Source organism: Poecilia latipinna, unplaced genomic scaffold, assembly GCF_001443285.1.
Source record: "Poecilia latipinna isolate Pla-1442-1.1 unplaced genomic scaffold, P_latipinna-1.0 Scaffold1939, whole genome shotgun sequence".
NCBI classification, from domain to species: Eukaryota; Metazoa; Chordata; class Actinopteri; order Cyprinodontiformes; family Poeciliidae; genus Poecilia; species Poecilia latipinna.
Genome location: NW_015114555.1, coordinates 68,977 through 91,611, shown reverse-complemented (window position 1 = coordinate 91,611; position 22,635 = coordinate 68,977). Strand labels below are relative to the sequence as shown.

At 38.6% G+C, this 22,635-nt stretch overlaps 2 protein-coding genes across 5 annotated transcripts in view; one reads left to right on the top strand and one right to left on the bottom strand.

The window, feature by feature from the left end:
* Positions 1-13,225, top strand: part of tcf7 (transcription factor 7) — a 29,332-nt gene extending 16,107 nt beyond the window's left edge. For 2 of the 4 annotated variants that reach the window (XM_015015651.1, XM_015015653.1), the window contains 7 exons: positions 1,384-1,503; positions 2,505-2,667; positions 3,405-3,512; positions 4,784-4,831; positions 8,921-8,969; positions 9,465-9,537; positions 12,542-13,225. In XM_015015651.1, coding sequence (XP_014871137.1) covers positions 1,384-1,503; positions 2,505-2,667; positions 3,405-3,512; positions 4,784-4,831; positions 8,921-8,969; positions 9,465-9,537; positions 12,542-12,884 — 904 coding nt within the window. In that variant the 3' untranslated portion in view covers positions 12,885-13,225. Of the gene's footprint in view, positions 1-1,383; positions 1,504-2,504; positions 2,668-3,404; positions 3,513-4,783; positions 4,832-8,920; positions 8,970-9,464; positions 9,538-12,517 lie in introns of all 4 variants that reach the window. The other 2 variants (XM_015015654.1, XM_015015652.1) reach the window with 2 other exon arrangements.
* Positions 13,226-15,955: 2,730 nt separating this feature from the next.
* Positions 15,956-20,834, bottom strand: skp1 (S-phase kinase-associated protein 1). The gene is made up of 6 exons (XM_015015656.1): positions 20,659-20,834; positions 18,148-18,247; positions 17,973-18,046; positions 17,355-17,498; positions 16,357-16,497; positions 15,956-16,264 (listed from the first exon to the last, which is right to left on the bottom strand). The coding sequence occupies exons 2-6, from the start codon at positions 18,242-18,244 to the stop codon at positions 16,229-16,231; spliced, it is 492 nt and encodes a 163-aa protein (XP_014871142.1). The 5' UTR covers positions 18,245-18,247; positions 20,659-20,834; the 3' UTR covers positions 15,956-16,228.
* Positions 20,835-22,635: the final 1,801 nt, after the last annotated feature.

Below are 22,635 nucleotides of genomic sequence, written 5' to 3'. Positions count from 1 at the left end.
CTGCCGGCTGGACCGGCCCAGGACAAACCGGCCGCGCAACAGCAGGCTCCAGTTTACAGCACATCACCAAAAACTAAACCAAACGCCTCCGAGCAGGACGGATCAGAATTTCATCAGGACGGCTTCTGCCATCGGTGTGCTGTAAACGGGTCGAGCCCCGTCAAACCGAGCCAAGCCACGCTAATCGCTGCTCAACTTCATGAAAATTTGAAAGAAACCCGCTGTTTTGCTGCTTCTAAGCTCTGTGCACTGCAAAAACACAAAATATTACCAACTTTTTCTGGTCTAAGTTCTGGTGAAAATATCTTGGTACACTTGAAGTAAAACAAAACTTACTTAAAAGTAACTTTACAGTTTTAACTCGTCAATATTGAGGCAAAACTTCTAGTTCCATTGGCAGATTATTTCTTATTATAAGTGAAATAATCTAATCAAGCGAGAACTTTTTCATCAATATTTAGGAATTATTTACTTAAAACAAGTGTATCTTGCTGAAAAGTTACTTAGTTTTGTCTTGTTTCAAATGTGATAAGACATTTGCACTGGAAATTAGACCAAAAATACTTAAGATTTGTGTTTTTGCAGTGTGTTTTTATTTGTGTCTGTTGCTCTACATACACATTTAACATGCTTTAGGTTAAAATTTTGCACAAACCTGGTCCGATATCTCTGCGTAGTCATCCAGAATATGAAGATGCTTTATTTTTTTAATAGTGTTTGTTTTTAGAGATGCAAAAGATAAATAGTTTTAAAGCTCATATAACAGCATTATAAACTGCTTTGTTCATAATACCCTTGGTCAAATATTTCTGTTTCCAAACAGCATAAGGACTAAAACCAACAACACGCTCATTGTTCTCAAGCTGCTTAACGCCGTTTAGATGTTTCCTCTTTCTTTGTTGTTTTAAGACAACAGCAGCTGCTTCTCTTTTACACCAAATATTAAAGAGAAGAAATATATCCAGTCTAATGTTCACAGGCTAAACTGTAAAACAAGTCTTGATCTTTCAGCTGCTTTGTTTTGAAAAACAATACTTGTGCGCCCTCTAGTGGTGACAAATGTTGAAACTACAGTATTATATATCATGATTTAACATACTATTATATTTTGACATAAAATATTACTTTTAATGACCAAAAAAGCTCTTAAAAGTTGCTTTTTAACAACCTTAGACACAACAAATTTAAATTAATGTTTTTGTATGATAGGAACCTAACTTGGACGTTAGATGATGCTTTTTCTGCTTTCAATGCTTGGCCAGAAGTGCCTCTTTGCTTCAGCGCTCTCCGTTCTCTCTGCCTGTAAGTCAATGCATCGCTCCAAACCGCTCAGGTTTGCGTCACTTTTCACTGTTTTCCTCCGTTTTGTTTCAACCCTTCCAGGTTCCCTCACTCTTTGATGCTCGGACCGTCGGGCGTGCATCCAACAGGGATCCCCCACCCGGCTATAGTGCCCTCTTCGGGCAAGCAGGAGCATGATCAGTACGACAGAGGCATGTACATGTAAGTCACTCCGACTTCCTTCATCACAACTGTTTAATTTAATTCAATTAAATTTTACTTATTTGTTTAGCACATTAATCAATGTGACATAAATATGCAGTTGATAATAGACTCATCTTTTCCTCGCCGTAGCCGCCCTGCCGCTGCAGAACCGTTACCAAAATGAAACTCGGAGATGAAGCTATTATTAATTTAGTGCAGAGCGCCACAGCAAAGGGAAAAATAACGCTGAAAAACCATTGAAGAATAATTCAAAACCACTCGTATTCTTCTTTTCTCTTGCTCTACGTACCACCTACGCTACACAAAGACTCGTTGCCATAGCAACTGACTGACAGCAGCTCCACTAATATTTCAGGATTAAACACTCAAACATTTCCCACACAAAGAACAGAGCTGTGGTAGATTAGCTAATTTAAACACCTGTTCTTCTGATGATCAGAGTTGGTGTTTAGGTCGCCTTTTTAAATTTTTTAATTGAACTGATACACAGGGAATTCTGCAGCACATCTACATATTAAAGTTGTCATAGTCAAGCTAGCTTAACTGACCTACTTCTCTCTCCCTTGCTATGTTTTTTATTTAAACTTCCTCCTGACGTTATTTAGTTGACATAGTGTTGACAATTAGTAGCAAAGCTCTATTTGTTTTATACATCAGGCATACATTTAAGATTTAGCGCGCTATGTTGACAACATAACAGCTAAACCAATGCTAGCCATTGTTAGCAAGCAGCTTGTTGGCTTCCAGCAGGAAGCCGGGGGCGGGTTCTTGTTCGTGTGACGTTACGCTGCTACGTGTTCATAAAACTCTCAGTACATCTAGAAAAGCTAACAATGAAAACATTTATACAAGAAATAACTAACAGACAGAAACAATCTAAACAACAGACCCTCATTAGTGATTAAGTTTCTTTTTTTTAAGTTTTGACTGTTTCTGATATAAATCTTCATTTTCAGCGCTGTTCATGTTTATTTTTGCGGATGTTCTCGCTCCTTCAGGAAGCCGCAGGTGGAGGTCAAGCGGGAGAAGGAGCCCAAGAAACCGGTCATCAAGAAGCCGCTGAACGCCTTCATGCTCTACATGAAGGAAATGAGGGCAAAGGTCATCGCCGAGTGCACGTTAAAGGAGAGCGCCGCTATCAATCAGATTCTGGGACGAAGGGTGAGTGACACAAACATGAACTCATCATTTATTTATATCTGCTGGAACATTTTTAACCTCTGACCCCCTTTACAAACCCACAGAAATGCTACAAAATATGTAGAAAATAAGATCAACTATTAGAATGTTTTTATTAACTATTTCCTTATTGTTACATTCATTTAGCATAAATGCTGCATCGTACCATCTGATTGTAGTTGGTCATGAGTTTTGTTGCCTGAAAATTTAATTATTAGATAATATATTGTGGCAATTACCAAATAATAAAAATTTTCAACAAAATCCTCTCTTTTAATAATAAGAAAATCTGTAATATTTTATATTAATATGAATCAAATTGTATTTTTCAGAGTCGCTCCTTTTGGTTATTTTCTTGTCAGTTTGTTGCTAGCTATGTTAGCCTGAGGAGCAAAGCAGCCAGTCAGAAAATGAGAAATAAATTATTAACTCATATTTTATTTTTAAAATAATCAGAAAAAAATATGAAAACGTTAAGATTAAAAAAATCATGGGATTCAATTCTTTTTTATTATTTTAGCACGTTTTTTCTCATCTTCTCTCCGCCTTTCTGAGGCCCCACAGCGCCCCCTGGCGGTCCCACTGCTACATTTGTTTTGTTTTTATTAATATTCATTGCAAATGTTTTTCTTTTTTGGAGAAACGGGTTGAAAGTTGTTAATTTTCTGAAGGGATCGGTTTTGGATCAGTAAATAATTCTGACCTGAATTTGTTCCCAGTGGCACGCTCTGACCCGGGAGGAGCAGGCCAAGTACTACGAGTTGGCCCGGAAAGAGAGACAGCTCCACATGCAGCTCTACCCGACCTGGTCTGCTAGAGACAACTACGTAAGTTACTTTGCTCTGCTCCTCCCCCTCCCCAACCTGTTTCCATCTAACTCTAGCTCTCTGGCTCAGAGTGAACATATTCAGACCAAGGAGCTGATTAAGAAAAACATAAACAGGAAAGTGTTGCAGCCCCTCCTTTCTGTTGTGCAGAAATGATGAATTTTGTGTCTGGGTTTGCGGTCGGAGAAATAGACGTCAACGCGTTGCCGTGGTTACAGCAACAGTGGAGTAAACAACAATTAAACTCAGAAATCACTGTAAATACTTTTACTGTATTTTAATTCACTAATACGTATTAGTTTATATCAGTTTAATTTAGTGGTAGTAGTCTGGTATGGCAGGCTGTTACGATATTTATGCTCTGAAATGTGACGAATGTTCAGCAGGTAAAAGGTTCTTAAAGAAGGAACCTTTTTGCTAAAAGGTTTTCCTAATCTGGATTAACAGGATTAACTATTGGAAAATGTTGGAGTCAAACCTAAAACCGTGAATTTCTGAAACATATTGACTTGTTTTTATATTTGTTTATATTTAAATTATGTATTTTATCTGTGGTTTGCTTCATCACACCTATTTTGTAATATTTCTCCAGCTGATTGACTGTTTTGGTTTGTATTCTGAGCTGCAGATGATTGCAGTGTCATTCAAAAGATGTAGGAAATGGATATTTTGCTATTTTTAGGCCTTTTAAGAATTTTTATTTTGTTTCAAACTGTGGTTCTTAATTTTAGTTTGTTTTGGTTTAAATAAAACTGTCCTCAAATGAGTCTCCTTATTCAAATTTGCATATTTTTATGCTTCAATAATCAGAATCTTTTAAAAACTGGAGCAAAATGTGAAATTTCTCTCAAATTTTATATAAACTCTTTTTTTTTCAAATTGAAATTAAAAAAAAGCAAACAATGAAACGTTTGTTCTTCAAATTTTATTTTCAGTTTGATTCTCAATTTTCTGTTGCCTACCAACTTTATTTAAATTGAATCTTTTTTTCAATTTTACACTTTAATAAGTAAATCACATCAGATGTTTGTAAAATTAAAGTATCTCCTATCAGTTTTTACTGATGAAGCCCAAATCATTCGAAGCTCAACATCCGATTTGATTCTCTGAATTTTATTGACGCCTCTGCCTGTAAACCCACAGTGAAACGTTTAAAGATGGCCGGCGTGTGGTGCATGCTGGTTTCTTTGAAAGATCAATGTTTTGGGGTTTTGCTGAATCTGGGCTGCTGTGTGCCTCTGACTTCTCAGTTTGCTGTTGAACTCTTGCAGGAGGCGGGCCTTAGCGGGGTCGCAGGGGAAAAGAGTAAAGCTGATTGGGTAGGGACTCGTCTAATGGTGGATTTATACCTCTGTGGTGTGGGGTAAAAATAAGAACATAAAAATAAAGTGTTTGAGAAGCTGCATGAAAGCGGGAGGGGGCTGTGGGTATTTCTGTGCAAAGTTTGCATGCACCCTCCTGAGAGATTGCTCACGTTTGAAGCATGTAAACGAGGACAGGCCCTCCGGTCGGTAAGATGTGGATGCATTTCAAATCTCTATCTCTACTAAAACTCTCCATCACACAGAGGTATAAATCAGCCGTCTTTTTCCAACTAACAGAGAGCAGGGCTGCATGGCTGGCCTCGCTGCATCCGTTTATTTATCATTTCAAACACTACAACAGCTTCATTTGGTTATTAATTACTTTATTATCAGTCCTTCTGTTTTGCTTTGTTTGAGAAAAAACACATTTTGACATATTTCTGCTGCACTTTGGCCAATTTCCTCACGTCACCTTCCAAAGAGTCAGACTTTCTTGCAATATTTTAATGTAATCTTAACTTTTAGTCTTGAAGTCATCGTTTCTCTGCACCTGAAAATAAATCTCTGTATAGGAGACGAGCAGCATCTAAAAGTCATGTTGTAAAGAAATAAGGAAGGAAATATTCTCTTTTTCACTGAGTTCAACTGGAAAATAGTTTCTGATCCCAAAGATTCAGTTAGAAATGATTCTGTTTGGTTTTCTGTTACATGTAACATTTATTTTTATTGCTTTGTTTCTGCAGATCTAAATCATTTCATAATAAAATACAATTTTAATAATCCAAAACAATCCCTTCACCCTAAGTAGTTCTACCAAAAAACATAAAATAAATCAGGAAATGCTTGTTAATCCAAAGAAAATCCAGCCTGAAGGAGTTTGGAGAAAGAGCAGCATAAAGGGAAACTATCATGCAAAAAAAAAAGAAAAGAAAATACTTTTGCACATTTATATTCTTCCATTTTGACTTCTACTGCTTCTACAAAACAACCAAGCACTTAAAAAACAAAAAACACCCGTTAGCAATAAGTACATGTTTGTTTTAGTGTGTAGAAAACGAGCCGTTTCAGAAACCTCCGGAATAATGTTACAAAACAGCAGGCACTACGTTGTTACATAGCAACCCCAGAAGAGTTCCGCCCGTTACCTAGCAACCCCAGAAGAGTTCCGTCTGGTACCTAGCAACCTAAGCTGAGCTCCAGCACGTTTGGTCAGTTGGTTTTCCTGCTGTATGTCCTGTACAATGGCTGCTGGAAAAGACAAGAGTTTTGTTGTTGACTCCATCCAGAAACTACTTGTTGTGCAGGAGGCTCCACTAATTCTTTTCAAAGATGTACAGTTGGATAGCAGAGTATCTGATTGCAGCCATTTTCACATCTGAGTGTAAACGTTGAGTTGGGGGCGTGGCCAGCAGCAGCTTGACTGAAATCTCATTTTCTAAGAAGCTTAAAGTGTCGCCGTTAAAACATTGTGAGAAAGTCTGAATGAAACGAGGCGGGGCAGGTGACAAGAAAATCCCTTTTCCCATCAAAACAAACAAATCATTTAATGTGAAAATCCTCTGTGTGTGTGTGTGTGTGTGTGTGTGTGTGTGTGTGTGTGTGTGTGTGTCTGTGTGTTTGTGTGTGTGTGTGTGTGTGTGTGTGTGTGTGTGTGCGTGTGTGTGTGTGTGTGTGTGTGTGTCTGTGTGTTTGTGTGTGTGTGCGTGTCTGTGTGTGTGTGTGCATGTCTGTGTGTGTTTGTGCGTGTGTGTGGTGGTTTCTAGCATGTTCTGTGACTTGCAGGAGAAACCCTCTACGTGTGTGGAGCTTCTCTTCCTGTTCTGCTCGCAGACAGGGGTTTCTCCAAACATATCGAGTTATGCTGCAGCATCAGACATTAAACACACACACACGCAGACAAACAGACACACACACACACACACACACACACACACAGCAGGAGCTCCATTTGCAGGATGACTTGTTGTAAACCACACAGGCGGCGCAGAGCGAGGCGGCGCAGCGTAGGCGGTAGATTCCTCTCCCCACATCCTTCATCTCAGCCTCGGTTCATCAGCAGCAGAAGAACTCTCATGTTTACCTCAACACACACTAACACTCGAGAAACAGCGAAAGAAATGTCAAGTTTGTCTTTTCTGAGTGATCTGAAATGAAAAAGGATTTTATAGGAGACGTCTGCTCTTTTTAACACTGGTGGAAACTGAAGGTTGTGCATGAAACTCGGTTCTAGTGACTGAAGCAGTAGAAGCTTTTGTTTCTCTTTCTTGCTTTAGTTTCTGGTTGTAGCTTTTAACTTTTCATGTTTGAGTTTTTTGTTTGCATTTCAACATGGAGCAACACTTCAGAAAGTTTATTTTTTTTAATAAACTACAAAAAGCCTTGCAAACGTACTAATACTCCTACCGAAAACCAACTTTAGTGTTTTATATTTGGATTTTACGTACCAGATCAACACAGAATGGAAGCGAAAGGAAAACAATGAATTTATTTTACACCTTATCAGTGGATGTAGTCCATCTGTTCATGGTGATGGCCTGAACTCTGAAGTCATCACGCCCATCAGGGGAAATGGTGGCGGCAGCATCATGATGTGGAGGAGGCTTTCTTTAGCAGGAAAGTTATTTTTTCATTTAGCCAGAATGAAATGCATAGCTAAAACATATATTTTCTTAAGGTTTTTTGCTCACAACAAATTATGATTATTATGAAATTATTTTTCTTCTGCTTTGTGTTGGTCTTTAACATTAAATCCCACAAGAAACACTGAAGTTTGTGGTTGGACAGAATATAAATTTGGGGGGTTTCTTTGGTTGTTTCTGTCGTGTTTTAAATCTGTCTCTGTCAGATACCTGAGTTAAGTTTTATTTCAATTCACTGCAAAAACACAAAATATTACCAAGTATTTTTGGTCTAATTTCTTTGAACACTTGAAAAAGGATAAAACTGGCTTACAAGGAACCTTTTGGCAAGATATATGAGTTTAAGTCAGTAATTCCTTACTGTTGATGAAAAAGTTCTAGTTTCATTGGCAGATTATTGAACTAATAACATGACATTTTTCCCTTTTTATAACTGAAATGATCTGCCAGTTGCTATGTAACGGGTGGGGCTTGGCTGGGGTTGCTAGGTAACGGGTGGGGCTTGGCTGGGGTTGCTAGGTAACGGGCGGGGTTAGGCTGGGGTTGCTAGGTAACGGGTGGGGCTTGGCTGGGGTTGCTAGGTAACGGGTGGGGCTTGGCTGGGGTTGCTAAGTGCACTAAGATATCTGCACTAGAAACTAGACCAAAATTACTTGGTAATATTTTGTATTTTTGCAGTTAAACTGAACAGCTGATTTTGTATTTTATTTTAGGTAATAAATGTTTCATGCTTTTTGTTTGTGTGGGATTCTGTAAACTTTAGATGACCTTTATGCTTTCATTTCTTCAAAATTATGAATTCCCAGATAAAAACAATCAACATTTTTATAGTTTAAGTTGAGTTTTTTCAGATTATCATGACCTGCATGTAAAAACAAATGATGTCCTTAAAATCTCAACAGCAAAAACAAAGATTTCAAACCGTTTTATGAACGGAGCAGATTCTCTGCATCTATTTAAAACGGTTCATTGGGTATTAATACTTTTGCAAGGTTATATAAACTGAAAATATTTTATTGTGTTATGCACAGAGGAATCAGACTCTACACTGTAAAAACACAAAATTTGACCAAGTAGTTCTGTTTCTAATGCAAATATCTTCGAACACTTGAAATGAGACAAAACTAACTTATGAATAACTTTTCAGCAAGATATAAGAGCCTGTTAGATTATTTCACTTCACTTTATAGACATAAAAATGTCTTGTTATAAATTAAATAATCTGCCAGCAGAACTTTTTCATCAACATTAAGGAATTATTGACATAAAACAAAGTCATATTTTGCTGAAAAGTTATTTGTAAGTTAATTTTGTCTTATTTCAAGTGACCTAAGATGTTTGTTCTGGACCAACATTACTCAGTAACCCTTTGTGTTTTTGCAGTGTATGTTGTTATTGTTGTCTAAAAATAAATGAAATTAACTTGATAAATCTGGGGCCATTTTTGTTTGTGTTTGTCCAACAGGGCAAGAAGAAAAGGAGAAAACGGGAGAAGCAGCAGGACTCCAACACAGGTAAGCATCTCTGTGTGAACTCTGCTGGCAGAATGAGCAGAAACTTTGTGCTGCGTTGGTGCTGCAGCTCACTGCTGAGGCAGGAAGTGACTCTAACGTCAAACCACCCACCCACTCTGCTTTCCATGCAACCTGAATTAGAAAAGTGTAAATCCAGGAGTGTGAATGTTCCACATGAATCCAGGCTCGATGAAAATGCATTTCTGTTTGCTGCTCTCTGCAGAACATGAAGGTTTTTCTGTTTTGTTTTTTTGCACGGCTGCTTTCCTCAGAGAGTTTAATCTGAGCGACATTAACTGCATCTGTGCTGTTTGTCACTGTCGCGTTGTGCTACTAACAGTTTTGGCTTTTTTCTCTTGTGTATCTCTCCTCCCGTTGTTTTCTGGTTTTCCTGTGACCCTCTAACTTCCCCCTCTTCCTTCGCTCCTCCTGTTTATTACATCTATGTTTTGCTTTTCCTCCTGTTCTCCTGCATGCTGTGCATTGTGCGCTCAGACCCGGGCTCTCCTAAGAAATGCCGGGCTCGCTTCGGCCTCAACCAACAAACGGACTGGTGCGGTCCCTGCAGGTGTGTAACCGACATTCCTCCACTTCCACTCAGCCGACGCTGCGTAAAACGCCCCCGTCTGCTCATCACTTCGGTCTGATTCAGCCTTTCTGAGGAGACAGAGCGGCCATGGAGGCGGTTTTCACCTCACTCTGACAGTGTCACCTCCAGATTTACCCGTCCGTATCATTCCTCCTGTTCTTCACAGGAACGCTCCGATTTATTGGAGCTGATTTCCTTAATTTTGAGAGTTCAGCGATCGGCCGGTGCTTCCATGTGAAGCCGATCTTTTCTACCTCAGCAAAGGTCTGAAGTCGGCATCTGACCTGGTCTGCTCTGCATGAGAGGTCAGCCTGACCGACCGGCCCTCCGTTACCAACTCAGAGACGTTCTTGTATACTTAGCAACATTTCAGACAAAAAAATATCATAATTGGCCAAATGTGAGTCAGCAGATGAGGCTTGTTAAACATCAGGGATCGTTTTTGATGTTTATCACATTACAGCTGCAACATTTAGCCTGTTTTATGGATTTTTTTTGTGCTAATATTTATGAAGTGGAAACAGGATATTTCTTTTAAAAAGTTTTAAACTTTCATTTATGTTTTGGACAAAAACTGTTCCCAACGGTTTTCCCGTCTCAGGGAAGCTTATCGATGCACCGACTGCAGTTTTTTGGCTGATCACCGATTTCCAATCTTGGCCAATACCAAGTTTTTTTTGTCTTAAATGTTTTTAGATGTAGGCAGAAAGCTGCTGAATATTGTTGCCTGTAAAGGTTTGGAGCGACCCGGTCTGTCAGTCCAACTCGTCTCACTGCAGAGCGGCTGATTGGACCGGCTGCCGCGTGACAGAACATCAAAATCTCTTGGGGTGTGAATATTTCTCCCAGGCCCAAAATCAGCAAAGGAAACTTTGTTCATGATCAGCTCTGTCTCTCGGGGATCGGTCACTTTCTGAGCTCTGCATGTCGTCTGTCACTAACCTGCTGATCCAAACCCAAACACACCGAGTCTGACCCAAAACTAGAAGAATTTAGCTTTAAATTACTCAGGAAATAAAACACAACCTAAAAGATTTTCATTTTCTTCAGCAAAAAAATAAATTCAACTTTGGTCATTTCTGTTGCTTTTTCTACAAAAACAGTTTTTCCAAAACTGCCTGAACAGAAAAGTTTCTGCTGGTTCCCGTTAGCCGCTTTTTGTCTGGACATGTATTGTTCATGCGTTTAATGCCAAAGAGGGAGATCGTGTGCTGCAGGTAAAAGAATGTTTCCTTATTAATCACATTATTAGTTGGTAAAATAATTTTGCCAGAAACCGGAGCTGATAATCACCGATAATCAGATCGTCTTTCTTTCAACCTGGAAACGTTTCTTTGTCCTGATTATGTTATTTTTTGTTCTTCATATGAATTATTGTCATTTTGATCTTTAAAATACCAAAATTTCCACTTAACTTTATATTTTAGTCCTTTTGATGATGTGATCTTTAAATTTTAAATGATTGATAATTTGATCAGTTACTCAGTGCTTGAGTCGACTTTTTACCAAATACTTTTTACTTTTACTTTAGTAAAAATGTCTTGAGTTCAGTTTTCGGATACTCTGCCTCCTCTGCTTGTTAATAAATACCAGTTTTATGATTTGTTGTGGATATTTCAGTGGATGTTTCGCCTCCTTTAGTTTTCTGGAGGTTTGAGCCACTAGAGGGCAGCAGCTCCCACCCATAAGGCCGGAGCTGCAGGGGGTCGACCGCGGTCCACGGCTAGTCTGCAGGAGCCGGGAATCTGACATGAAACGCTCGCTCCGCCGTCTTCCCCGCTGTTGCGTCATGGAAACCTGAGTGTGTGTTTCGGTTTGAGAGAACAAAGGGGCTGAATGTGGTTTTAAGCCTTATCACCACAGCTTCACACACACACACACACACACACACACTCCCTGCAGCGCTGCATCTTCTCATGCCCGTCTGCTTTCTACTTTCTCCATCCCTGCGATGTGGTGACGAGCGTCGTTTGATGGTGAACTCTGACATTTAGAATCACTTTCTACTGCAGAGTTCCTCCTCTGAGTCTAAATACGGCGCAGCGCCTCAGTTTGCGGTTGAACCTGGTGACTCATTTCATGTTTTGGTGATGATCTTGGGATCCTGTTAGCTGCTTTGATGGTATGGAGGTCTGCTTTAAACGTAACACCTCACAGAGCGCAGCAGGAAAACACGATCTGATCGTCGCGTCCAAACCTTCAGGCAACATCGCTACGTTCAGCGTGACGGCGCACCGATTTACCAGACAGACGATTTCCTCAACGAAACACTGAACTGAAAAATAAACCTTTTATTGAAACCATACAAATAGTCAGTAATTAAAGCTCAGTAAATTATTGCCCACTGCAAAAAACAGAATCTTACCAAGTATTTTGTCTTAGTTTCTAGTTAAAATATTTTAGTGAACTTGAAAAAAGAAAAAACTAACTTTAAACAAACTTTTGAGTGAAATATAGCTTGTTTTAAGTCAATAACTCTTTAATATTGATGAAAACGTTTTAGATCCATTTGCAGGTTGTTTAACTGATATGACAGGAAATAATCTGACAACTTTTTCATCAATTTAAGGAATTATTGACTGTTATTTGATTTTGTTTGATTGTTATAAAGTAATAAAATTGGGCATTATAATATGATAAAACATCATTAAAACTGCATTAAGTCATAAAATAGTTTTTTTCTTGAATGCAGAGGTTAAAACCAGAGTCTGAAACTAATGACCAAAAGTTTTCACTTCACTAGAATGTAATAATTATGACGAACGCCAGCAGTGTGATCATTTATTACACGTTATTGATGAATGGATTTACTGCCGTTTTGCGCTCTGAGCTGATGGATGTCTGTCTCATGTCGCTTTTTAAGTGTGAAGCAGAAATTCATTTGGTCTCGTGTTCATTGACTCACTGTGATTCTGCGCCTCCACTGAACGCTGCTGACGTCTCCACACTTTATTCACAGATAACTCTCTCTGACTGTTCCTAGGAGGAAAAAGAAGTGCATTCGCTACCTTCAAGGAGGAGGCTGCCCCAGCCCATCTTCTTCAGATCTAAGTGCTATAGACTCGCCCCCGTCCCCGTGTCCCGCGCGCCTCCGCCTCTACCAGCAGCAGCCCCCGTCCCCGCCGCCCTCCCCCTCCACGCGCCGCTCCTCACACACGCGCTCGCAGCCCCGCTTCCCGTCGGAGCCGTCCGCCGGCAAGCGGGCGGACCTCTGCCACCTCGCCCCGACCCTGGAACTGTCGGGCAAGCAGACGCTCTGCTCCTCGGCGCTGTCCGCCGCCAAGGTGGCGGGACTTTCTCTCAAAGTGCTAACAGAGACTCACTGATCGCCGCGGCCGTCCCACCTCACTACTCTCCTCCTCGGCTCCCCAAAGGAACGAAGATCCTCCTGGTCGCCTCCTTTCATCCTGCAGTCGTGATTTTCCAAAGGTTTCCGTTTCCACCGCAGCGACATGAGAACAAGCTGTTCACCTTGTGCTTAACGCTTCGGAGGCCTGTCACAGTTACTAACAAATCCACAGCTGTCATGACGTCACACTTCCTGGAACTTCATAGCTGACTGCCATCTTGGTAGGCAGTTGCTATGACAACAACAAACAAGCCACAAGCTTAGAATTAGCTCTCACCTTGTTGCTATCTAACTTATAAAAATATTGCTTTACAACTACCTGAGTCCTCTACTCACCTCTGTGTAACACGTCACTGATATTTACTGTAGTACTTACTGCTGAACTAGCTACACTAGCTTAGCTAACGTAGCTTTTATCAGGTAAGACGGACATGTAGCCTGCGTACATGTACTCACTCTGCAGTCACCAGAACCGTGTCATTCACCTGAAGAGTTCTTACGTCCTTCATAAATCCGTTTAGCATCGATTGAATGAAGCTCCTCCATGCTGTAAACACTTCCTGTTCACTAATTAGTGACGTCTGTCTCAGCAGATCAGAGGCAGCTTCTCCCCACCGTCTGGCCTGTTTCGATCCCATCAGCAGACATTTTGTTCAGGAGTGTCTATAAACCTTCATTTTGTTGACTTCGAAGCCATGTGCTTGCCTACCAAGATGGCGGCGATCACTTCCAGGTCAGACTTGTGGAACGATGAATTGTCCCAGAACTTATTGCAATAAATGATGATATTCTTGTTTTGAGACCATTTACAACCTAAACAACGGTAACGGCAGAATAATAATGCAATCAGATTCTCAGAGATCAATAAACTTCCAATCTAATGAACTGGAACTGGAAGACATTTTAAATATCTGAAATAAATAAACCAAACAAGAGAAACAAATAAATGAATTATGAAGTGACTGTAAACAAAAGCATCAGACTTATCATCCAGTTTTTGGTAGAAAAATGATAAATTATGCAAATGGAGATTATCGAGTTCATTTTAATGTGATTTATTGATTATGGTGACCGGCCTGCTGACAGGCACAAATGATTATTGATTATATGATCAATTATTTTCAGACTCAAACTAGTTTCCTTCCAGGACTGAACTTCATTTTGGCAACTTTGAAGAGAATCAGAGCAAATGTGTCTAAAATGGAAGCAGCATTTTAACTGTTTGTTTTTACTGGTCCATCACAAACACTCCAGTTAAAATATATTGAATTATAATGTGGCAAAAGGTGGAAAAGACTTTTTCAGAATCTTCTTGTTTTGGCTCAAACCGTTGGAGTTTTGGTCGGTTTTGTTTCAGGACGGTTCCTCCTCAGAGTTGGTGCTCACTTTGTAACTTTAAGATTCATGTTTTTCATGTCATTATCTCTTCTGGACCCGTCTGACCAGCAGGACCTCGGATTCCTGGGAAAAGTATTCCTATCTTTTATGTTTGTATTTCCAGAGGAGGTAAAGCAGACTCCCAAGTCACTTCTTTTAGCACTTTTAGGCTTCTATTCTCCAGCTTCACCCGTTAATTTTTTACATTTTGTTTTTTACCTTTTTGTGTATGAATCTCATCTCATTTTTAAGGTCATGTTTCTTTAAATTTGTTTTTTTCCTTCTCTGCAGCTCCGCAAACTAATCTGTGACCGATGGGTACTATTATATTGCATTGTCTTGTAAAGTTTTATATTATAATAAATAACTTTTGTATGTTTTTATGGAATAAAAAGGTAAATTCTTTTTGAAAAAAAATATTATAGTTTCCACTTTTTTCTAAAAGCAATATGTTTTTTTGTGCAAAATTTTACCCTTTGTGGTCCAGTATTATTGCAGAAGCCTTCAAACTATTTTGTGTTCAGTCGGTGCATGTTCCAACTGTAATGTTACATTTCGAGAAAGGAGGTTTTCATTTCACCGTTTTCTCGCAGTAAGTGTAGGCTGAGCTTCTGTACCATTCTTCTCCAGCAGATGGCGCTGTTGTGGTTCAGGCCAGGCAGAAACAACTGGAAGATGTCTTTGTACTTTCATGCTTTGAACCCTTTGATGTATGGTTTTTGTTTGATGTTATTAAAAGTGTTTTTTTTAATGTTTAAGGCTGCAGGCTTATTTTTTTCCAATGGGATAGTTATAAGAAATATTGCATTTATTTTTTCTAAAACTCAAATTTCTCATTTTTAAACCAAAAACAGAGCTTTGACACTGGATGGATGGATTTCTGAAAAGGTAAGGCTTGGTATACAGCACTGGCTTTACAGTAAATCACTACCAGTTATTTAATAGAAACAAAACTAATATGGACAGTGGGAGCTGTAGCTTAAATATGAACTACTACCACTGAATGGATAAAATCTTAATTGTACTTTTGTGTGTTCAGGATAAAATTATGTCCTAATCAGCCCAACAGCCGATTATCACAGAACATTTGGACCACTGATATTCCCGTTATACATTTACATCTTAATCTACCAGAGGTGGTTTTATTTTAGTCATTCAATTGAAAAAGTGAAATTTAAATATAGCAATAATCACCATGTAATACAGCTGAAAAATAAATGTATAAAAGCTTCACTTATGGACTCAGTAAGCAGCTGCATGATTGAAGGACATTTAGAGAAACTGCTCGACTGAAACTGGTGACTCCAGACAGAAAGACGACACCACATTAATTTGAAAGGTTTTATTAACTCCTTCAGTGCGCTTATCCAGCTAAAAAAACCAGCATCACAGCTGAGTGTCCAATTAAATACACAAATTTATGAGTCAACGCTGTGATGAAGGTGAAAACATCTATCCGCTTCCAGCTTCATTCCTCCTGTTACGCCTTCCAGGTTTAAACAAAGCCAATGTGGAGCAAAAATCACATTCACCCTTGGTTTTTCCATTGTCAAAAATGTAACTTTATTCAATTCAATGAACCTAAAAGAATAATCTCCAGTAAAAAAAAAAATAGACAACTAGAGCAACTAAAAATAAGGATAATCTGGAAGGAGGGATATCGTTTTTTTTCTCCTTCAAGGATACAAAGCCATGAGAACAGGACTATATTTTATGTAGAGTGTGTGAAAACGGTAATAAGCATTTTATCTTTAAATTAATGACACCACACAGGCAAGTTAAAATGGTCATGCTATTATTGGGATACAGAAATGAAGGGAACTAGAGAGCAGAGTGGCTGTCAATATCCTAAAAGTAAAATATTAACAAGTATGAACAACGCCAGTGCAACCAGTAAGCAGGGACAATCCTCTCAGTGTGGTAGTGTTGGCAGGATTCTCCGCTTTATTTTTCTTCACACCACTGGTTCTCTTTGCGTACCTGCACACAGAACAGCCGGCAGGTGAACTCTCGTTTTGCCTCGAGCGAATAAAATGATCTCATTTTATGTTTTAATAAAGTATAATAGGTACCTGGGCCTCCTCCTCCTCTGTGAAATCATTTTTGATGTTGAAAGTCTTCCTGATCTCTTCTGGGGTTTTGCCTTTGATCATGTTGGCCACTGTCTTGCAGGTGACATCTAAGAGGCCTTTGATGTCCAAATAGTTAGCGGCCTAAACAGACGAGAAAAATAAAGAGCAGCAGCATAAGGCGAGGCGGTGAGAGGATGAAATGGTTCTGCACCATAACAGCAACAACAAAGGAAAATCTGAGTCCAACATTCGTTTCAGGCTCAGTGGTTTAAACAGATGTACTGTAAAACTGTAAAACACACCATCGTGTTATATAATGGTTCTAAATTTGGGGGTAAAAACTGATATTATTCCAGGGAGTCATAGCCAGTTCTGCATCAAAATAATCATTTAAGTTATTTATTCCTCATTAGATATCCTTTAAACGGATGAAGCCTCTTAGGGTTTGTGGTTATAAACAAAGGTGGAGGGTGAAGGTTCATCAGCTCATGTTTCTGTTTGGGAGCCGCAGTGAGGGACCAGAACCAGAACCAGGTCCAGGTCCGCACTCGGGTTTCCCCTCACATGATCGGCCTGTTTACCCGTCCTGCTGCCCACATCAAATCATCAACCATCTGTTCTCATTTAAACTTAAAATAAGATTGTTTCAACTCAACTATTGGCTTGGATAAAACAGGAAACGTCACACCATCGGTTTGGCTGCATGTAAGATATTTAAGTGAAAAAACTAATCAATAATTATCAATAGACTGATCTTGATAATCCAGTCGGTAGTATTGTTTTAAGTTTTTCAGCTCATAATCTCAGCCTTACTGAAAGCGAAGCAGCAAAAGTGTTTGATAATTTATGACCAAAAGGAAATTCCTGAAATAACTGGTACCAGTTTATTTAGAGAAGAGAAAAATAATCCCAGGTTTGCCAGTAGCTGCTGCGGTCAGGGGTTTCTGTTTAGACGGGCGTTTTGTTTTAAAGTTCTACACTGTAAAAAGTTATTTTACCAGGATGAGTTCAAACAAGGTGCCTTGGTCCACTTTGAGGAATTCCTGGTCCCAAACAGGAATGTCGTCCGTCCTCTTCTCCTTGTTCTCGTCGTCCTCAGGGGGAGGGGGGTCGTCTTTGTGATGGGTGCACCACTGAATCACCTGCAGGAAAACACAGCATGCACATTTACCTGCAACCTGACCGGACGCATGCAGGAGCTCAGCTTTAAATCAGCTGGTTCAACGTCTCCAAGGGTAAAAAGAAAAGTGTGCAACCATTTAATGAACCGATTCTCAGACTCGGTGAAGGCAGCTGTAACTGCAGAAAGCTTTTGGCGTCTCATCCTGTCCTATCGTCACAGTTTGTCTGTTTTATCATGGAGAAAACAACGTTGCCCGTCAGAACCTGCTGCACAGATTTATGTTTACTATTCAACTGTTTTAAAGGTTGTAATACCTGGTAGATTACAATTTAAGGATCGAGTATTTTCACTGTTCATGTCGGTTGAATGATTCCCAGAGAAGAAAAATACATAGAAGATCCAACAAAACAGACTGAAATGTCCAACAGGAAAACGGCAATATAAACAAACAGGGGTGTGTGTGTGTGTGTGTGTGTGTGTGTGTGTGTGTTACCTTCTTGAGAATGGCAGCATTCACATTAGGGAGGGGGACGGGGTCATCGTCGCCTTCATCATCCATTCCCAAATCTGGAAACACAGAAACCAGCATTCATCTGCATTACATTCACGATTATTCATGATTATACTCGATAAAAATCATTTCAGAAACCGATAATTAGATGATTCACCTTCTAACATGGTCTTGATGGTGACGGACTGCTTGGCGATCTCAACGTCCACCTCAAAGATTTCCCCATCGGAGCTCTGGAGTTTTATCGTGGGCATTTCCTGAAACAAGTAAAATTCACTTATTTACAGAGTTTCCTTTTAAATGGCCAATAAACTTATTGATCATTTTATTCCTGGACATTTTTATACTAAATATTTAGTTTGAACTATTGTAAGTATTTAGTATAATAACGAGCAGGTTTATGCATTCATTCAGGCATGTCAACAGAACAAGGTGTAAAGATCTATAACATTTAAATGGATTATGCTTCATCAGACACACAGAAATGTTTTTCATCTTAATCAGATCCAGAAACATTTTTAAACCAGTATCCGAGTTCCCAGTAAGTCACTTTAAAACAAAACATAAAAAAACATTTGAGTTGCAAAAACATAAATTCTGATGAAGCAAATAAAAACAAGAGGACTTTCTATGGCAGTAGATACATTAATAATTAAATTTGATTATTTATTACTAATAAGACACGTAGCCCAAGATCAACATCATACTTTTGGTTTGATAAAAACCAAAAATCAGTTCAGTGAAGATTAGCTATGATTTTAGTTTAATGAAGAGCAGAATCTCCTTTAACTCTGTTAATGTTTTCCAGAACAATCTGCTGATTTTATACTTTTATACCTCTCCACTTGCTTTTCAAGCCTGAGCAAAACAAACAGTGTCCAGGATGAAAGTGCTGAAAACGAGGTGAACACACCGACATGAAAAAATGATGATTAAAGCAACACAGTTCCCACAAGTCTGAACCACGAGTGATCGCCGCCATATTGGCAAGCAAACGCAGTGCAATGCATCGATGAACTATGGCTTCCAGACCAACAAAAAGAAAATATATGGACACTTCTGACTAATGTGCAAGAGAAAAATATAAACAAAATGGCTGCTGACAGGATCGAAAGGTGTCAGACGATGAGAAGCTGCCGCCGATCTCCTGCTCTCTAGAGAACAGGAAGAGTGTTTACTACATGCCCATCTTAGCTAGCATAAAAGCTCCACCAGCTAAGATAATGTTGCTAGTTTGGCAGCAAGTAAATACCACTGATATTTATGTCAGTGTTACAGAGGCGGGTCGAGGACTCAGGTAGTTGTAATGTACTTGAATTGTTTATAAGTTAGATAAGAACGAAGCCAGAGCTAGTTCTAACCTTGTGGCTTGTTTATTGTTGTTATAGCAACTCCATAGCAACTGCCTACCAACATGGCTGTCAGTTACAAAGGTCACAGAAGTGTGATGTCACATGAAACATGCATTTAAAAATGTTTGATTTCAAATATGATTCTAAGAGAATGCTTCCCCCGCAGAAACAGGCTCACAGCCTCCTCCGACCCACAGCATCATACGTCTCCTTCAGCAGGCAGCACTGTGACCATCAATCATTTAACACAATTCAGCCTGATCTGATTTGACGGAAACTGCAGAAGACACAGGCGAACCCATGACTGTCCACAGCCATCACCATCTACAATAACACTCAAGAATCTTGAATGAGTCATAACAATTAATTTCCATTTGGGATTAATAAAGTATTTTCGAATTAAATTTTTATAAAATACCATAATGTCCTCTGCTGTTCTTAGTTATAAAAACTAAGACAAAAGTATATCAAGTGATAAATATTTCTACTGCTGAAAGTTTCATGGCAGTTAAAAAGAAAATATGAAAAATCTTGCAACGTTTTAGATTCTACTTTAAGTATCTAAAACTTCAAAAGCTTTACAGTAAATTAACCAATTAACCCAGAAAAACTGACGTTAAGCTGCTGTAACTGTTCGGTAACCTACATGCAAAATATTTTTGCATCATTTGAAAATGCCTTGATTGTTTATTCATTTGTTTCAACTCTTAAACCCAATTACCGTTTTTCATACTTTAATTTCTTTTTCTTATTGATGTTCTGACCTGAATAATAAAAGCATTGAACCAGCGTTTAATGCTTTGCGTTGGTTAGCAAACAAGCTAACGTTAGCTAAAACTACTAAAAAGGCTCGTTGACAACGTGCCGTTTTCCATTTCTACTAACAATACATGAGTATATGTCATTTATAGTTAGTAATAATAAAACTGTACAACCGTAAATGTAATTTTAGGTTAACTGTGGGGGTGTTGTCAATTACATTAACTTATTAGCCGACCGGTCATGCTAACGTGCATAAGCGAAACAACGGAAATGCTGAACAATTAGCCTGTTTAGGAATGAACACTGTGGACAAATCTCGGATATAGTTTCCATCTAACACCGTAAAAAGGACAATAATTATACTGTGACTTTACAAATAAGATAAATAAATATTTATATTGTGTCCAAACAGTCTGCTAACCAGTGTGCTAGCCTCGGCGAGGCCTCTTACCCACCAGACCGAGGCGTTTTATTAAAATAATAATTTTTAAAAAAGACACAGCAGTTATAATCACTATTTAACGACAAATGACACACAACGTAGAGCTACGTACCGTGAATAACTAAGCTGAAGTCAAGCTGTGAATTTCTTCCGCTGTTGTGCAGAAAGGCCTGAGGAGCGTGGCGGTTACCGTCTGCGGCTGTGAGTCTGAGGCTGAACCTGCTGGAAGCGACCTGCCGGCGGCTGGACGGAGGGAGGGGGCGGCCTGTTTATCACATCTGCGGCTCCGCGGTAACAGGTCACAACGTTCCGGCCAATTACCTATTTACTTTTATTATCGTTTGCATTTTGCGGAATACTATATATGATTTTAAATGTTTTATATGCAGGGCCGGCACAAGCTTTTTTGCAGCCCAAAGCAGGTTTTAATTTTGGGCTCCCTTTCCAATATGTTAACACCAGATGCTTTATCATTCCCGTGTGATTTGGGTAGTAACTAGTTACATTTACTCAATTACATTTAGACCTACTTGAGTAGTTTTAAAAGAAAAAACAAAAAACAAAAAAAACATACTTTTAGGAATATTTTTTTTACTATGCTGTACTTTATTATGAAGTATTTCTTCTCTTACTTGAGTCAAATTTCTGGATTTTCTACCCACTGAATGAAAAACAAACATGTTTTAATCTACAATTCACCAGATTCAGACACACACCTGCAGTTTTTGTTAAAATGTTAAAAGTTTTTTATTGAAGAAATTGATTTGGGAAAAATATATTTTGCCTAATTTCTTGGATAACTTTTTATTTTTACTCGAGTAAAAATAGGTTGAAGCAGTGATGTTCTAACTTGAGTACAAATTTTGGACACTAAAAAACTGTAGAAAATGATATGCAGTAATCTATACTTATGTACTTTTTAAGTGTCCATCCTTATGAACATAACAGCATTATAAAAGTAAATTTTGTAACTTGACACTATTTACATTTATTTGCTTATTTTACTGTTTATCAACAAAAGATTCTTTTTTTACCATTTTTATGTGTACCGATAATCAATCTGAATTAATAAACCAATGTGGAGCTGATTTAATAAGTGTCTAACAATGCTATGAGTTAGAAAATGAAATTTTACCCACCTTAAAAGATCAGATAAGAAAATAAATAAAATGCTTCACAGTGGGTGTGGTGTTGCTTTTGTAACCAAAAGTCATCAGATCATGACACTTCCCACATATTTTTGGAGACTCCAGATGTGTGTTTTTTTATTTAGTCATGATTGCATGATTTTCCTCTTCAGAAAATGTTTCTGCATTGCGTCTGAAGCAGATGGGAGATTGTAGCCAGAAATTCCTGCAGCTTTCTGAAGTTGCTCTCGGCCTCAGTAGCAACTCAGACCAGTTTTTCTCGTCTTTTTTCGCCATTTTGGAGGACTTCCAGTTTTTGGTTGTGTCACTATAGTGCTCTCACCTTTAAGGTATTTTGTACAATTTTATGTGCACACATTTTTCTGATTTGCGTATCAGAAAGGTACTTTACAGTACTTAAGGTACTGTAAAGTACCTTAAGTTGTCTGACTGGAAAAGCACAATTGAAGTTTAATCTATTTACTTTTGCAACTTTCTCAGACATTTCTTTTTCCTCTGGGGTTGAACAGAGTATGTCACAATAAAAGTGTAAAATTATTCAGTTATCTTTTATTTGCATTTTAAAATGTGATGGCATATTAAGGCCAGTGTAGATGGAGAAGAAAGTAAATTACCATCAAGAAATTCAAATTCTCTAGAAAAAAATAGGTCCTTCCTGAACTCCAAGAGTAGAAAAATTGCAACAACAAAAAAAACTCAGGAAGTTCCTAGAACAAAAATTTTCTGAGCTCGTAAAGTTGGAAATTTTAGAGATCAGAAATTTACACGTTTTTCTAGAAAATTTGAGATCTTAATTTTTTTTTATTTTTTTTTGCAAGTTCCTAACTTGGAGTTTGGAAATTTACAAGCTTTTTCTAGAAAATTTCTGAGATTAATCTCAAAATTGTTTGGTGGAAATATACTTTTCCCATCTCCATGGCCCTGATGAGCCGTTGTGTACT

Bases quoted from the DNA above. Each gene is read 5' to 3' on its own strand.
- skp1 (XM_015015656.1), bottom strand. From the start codon at position 18,244: ATGCCCACGATAAAACTCCAGAGCTCCGATGGGGAAATCTTTGAGGTG. The intron at 18,047-18,147 runs GTGAATCATCTA...CTGTGTTTCCAG, and splicing joins CATCAAGACCATGTTAGAAG to ATTTGGGAATGGATGATGAA. The intron at 16,498-17,354 runs GTAAAATAACTT...TCGTCTGTTTAG, and splicing joins CCTTGTTTGAACTCATCCTG to GCCGCTAACTATTTGGACAT.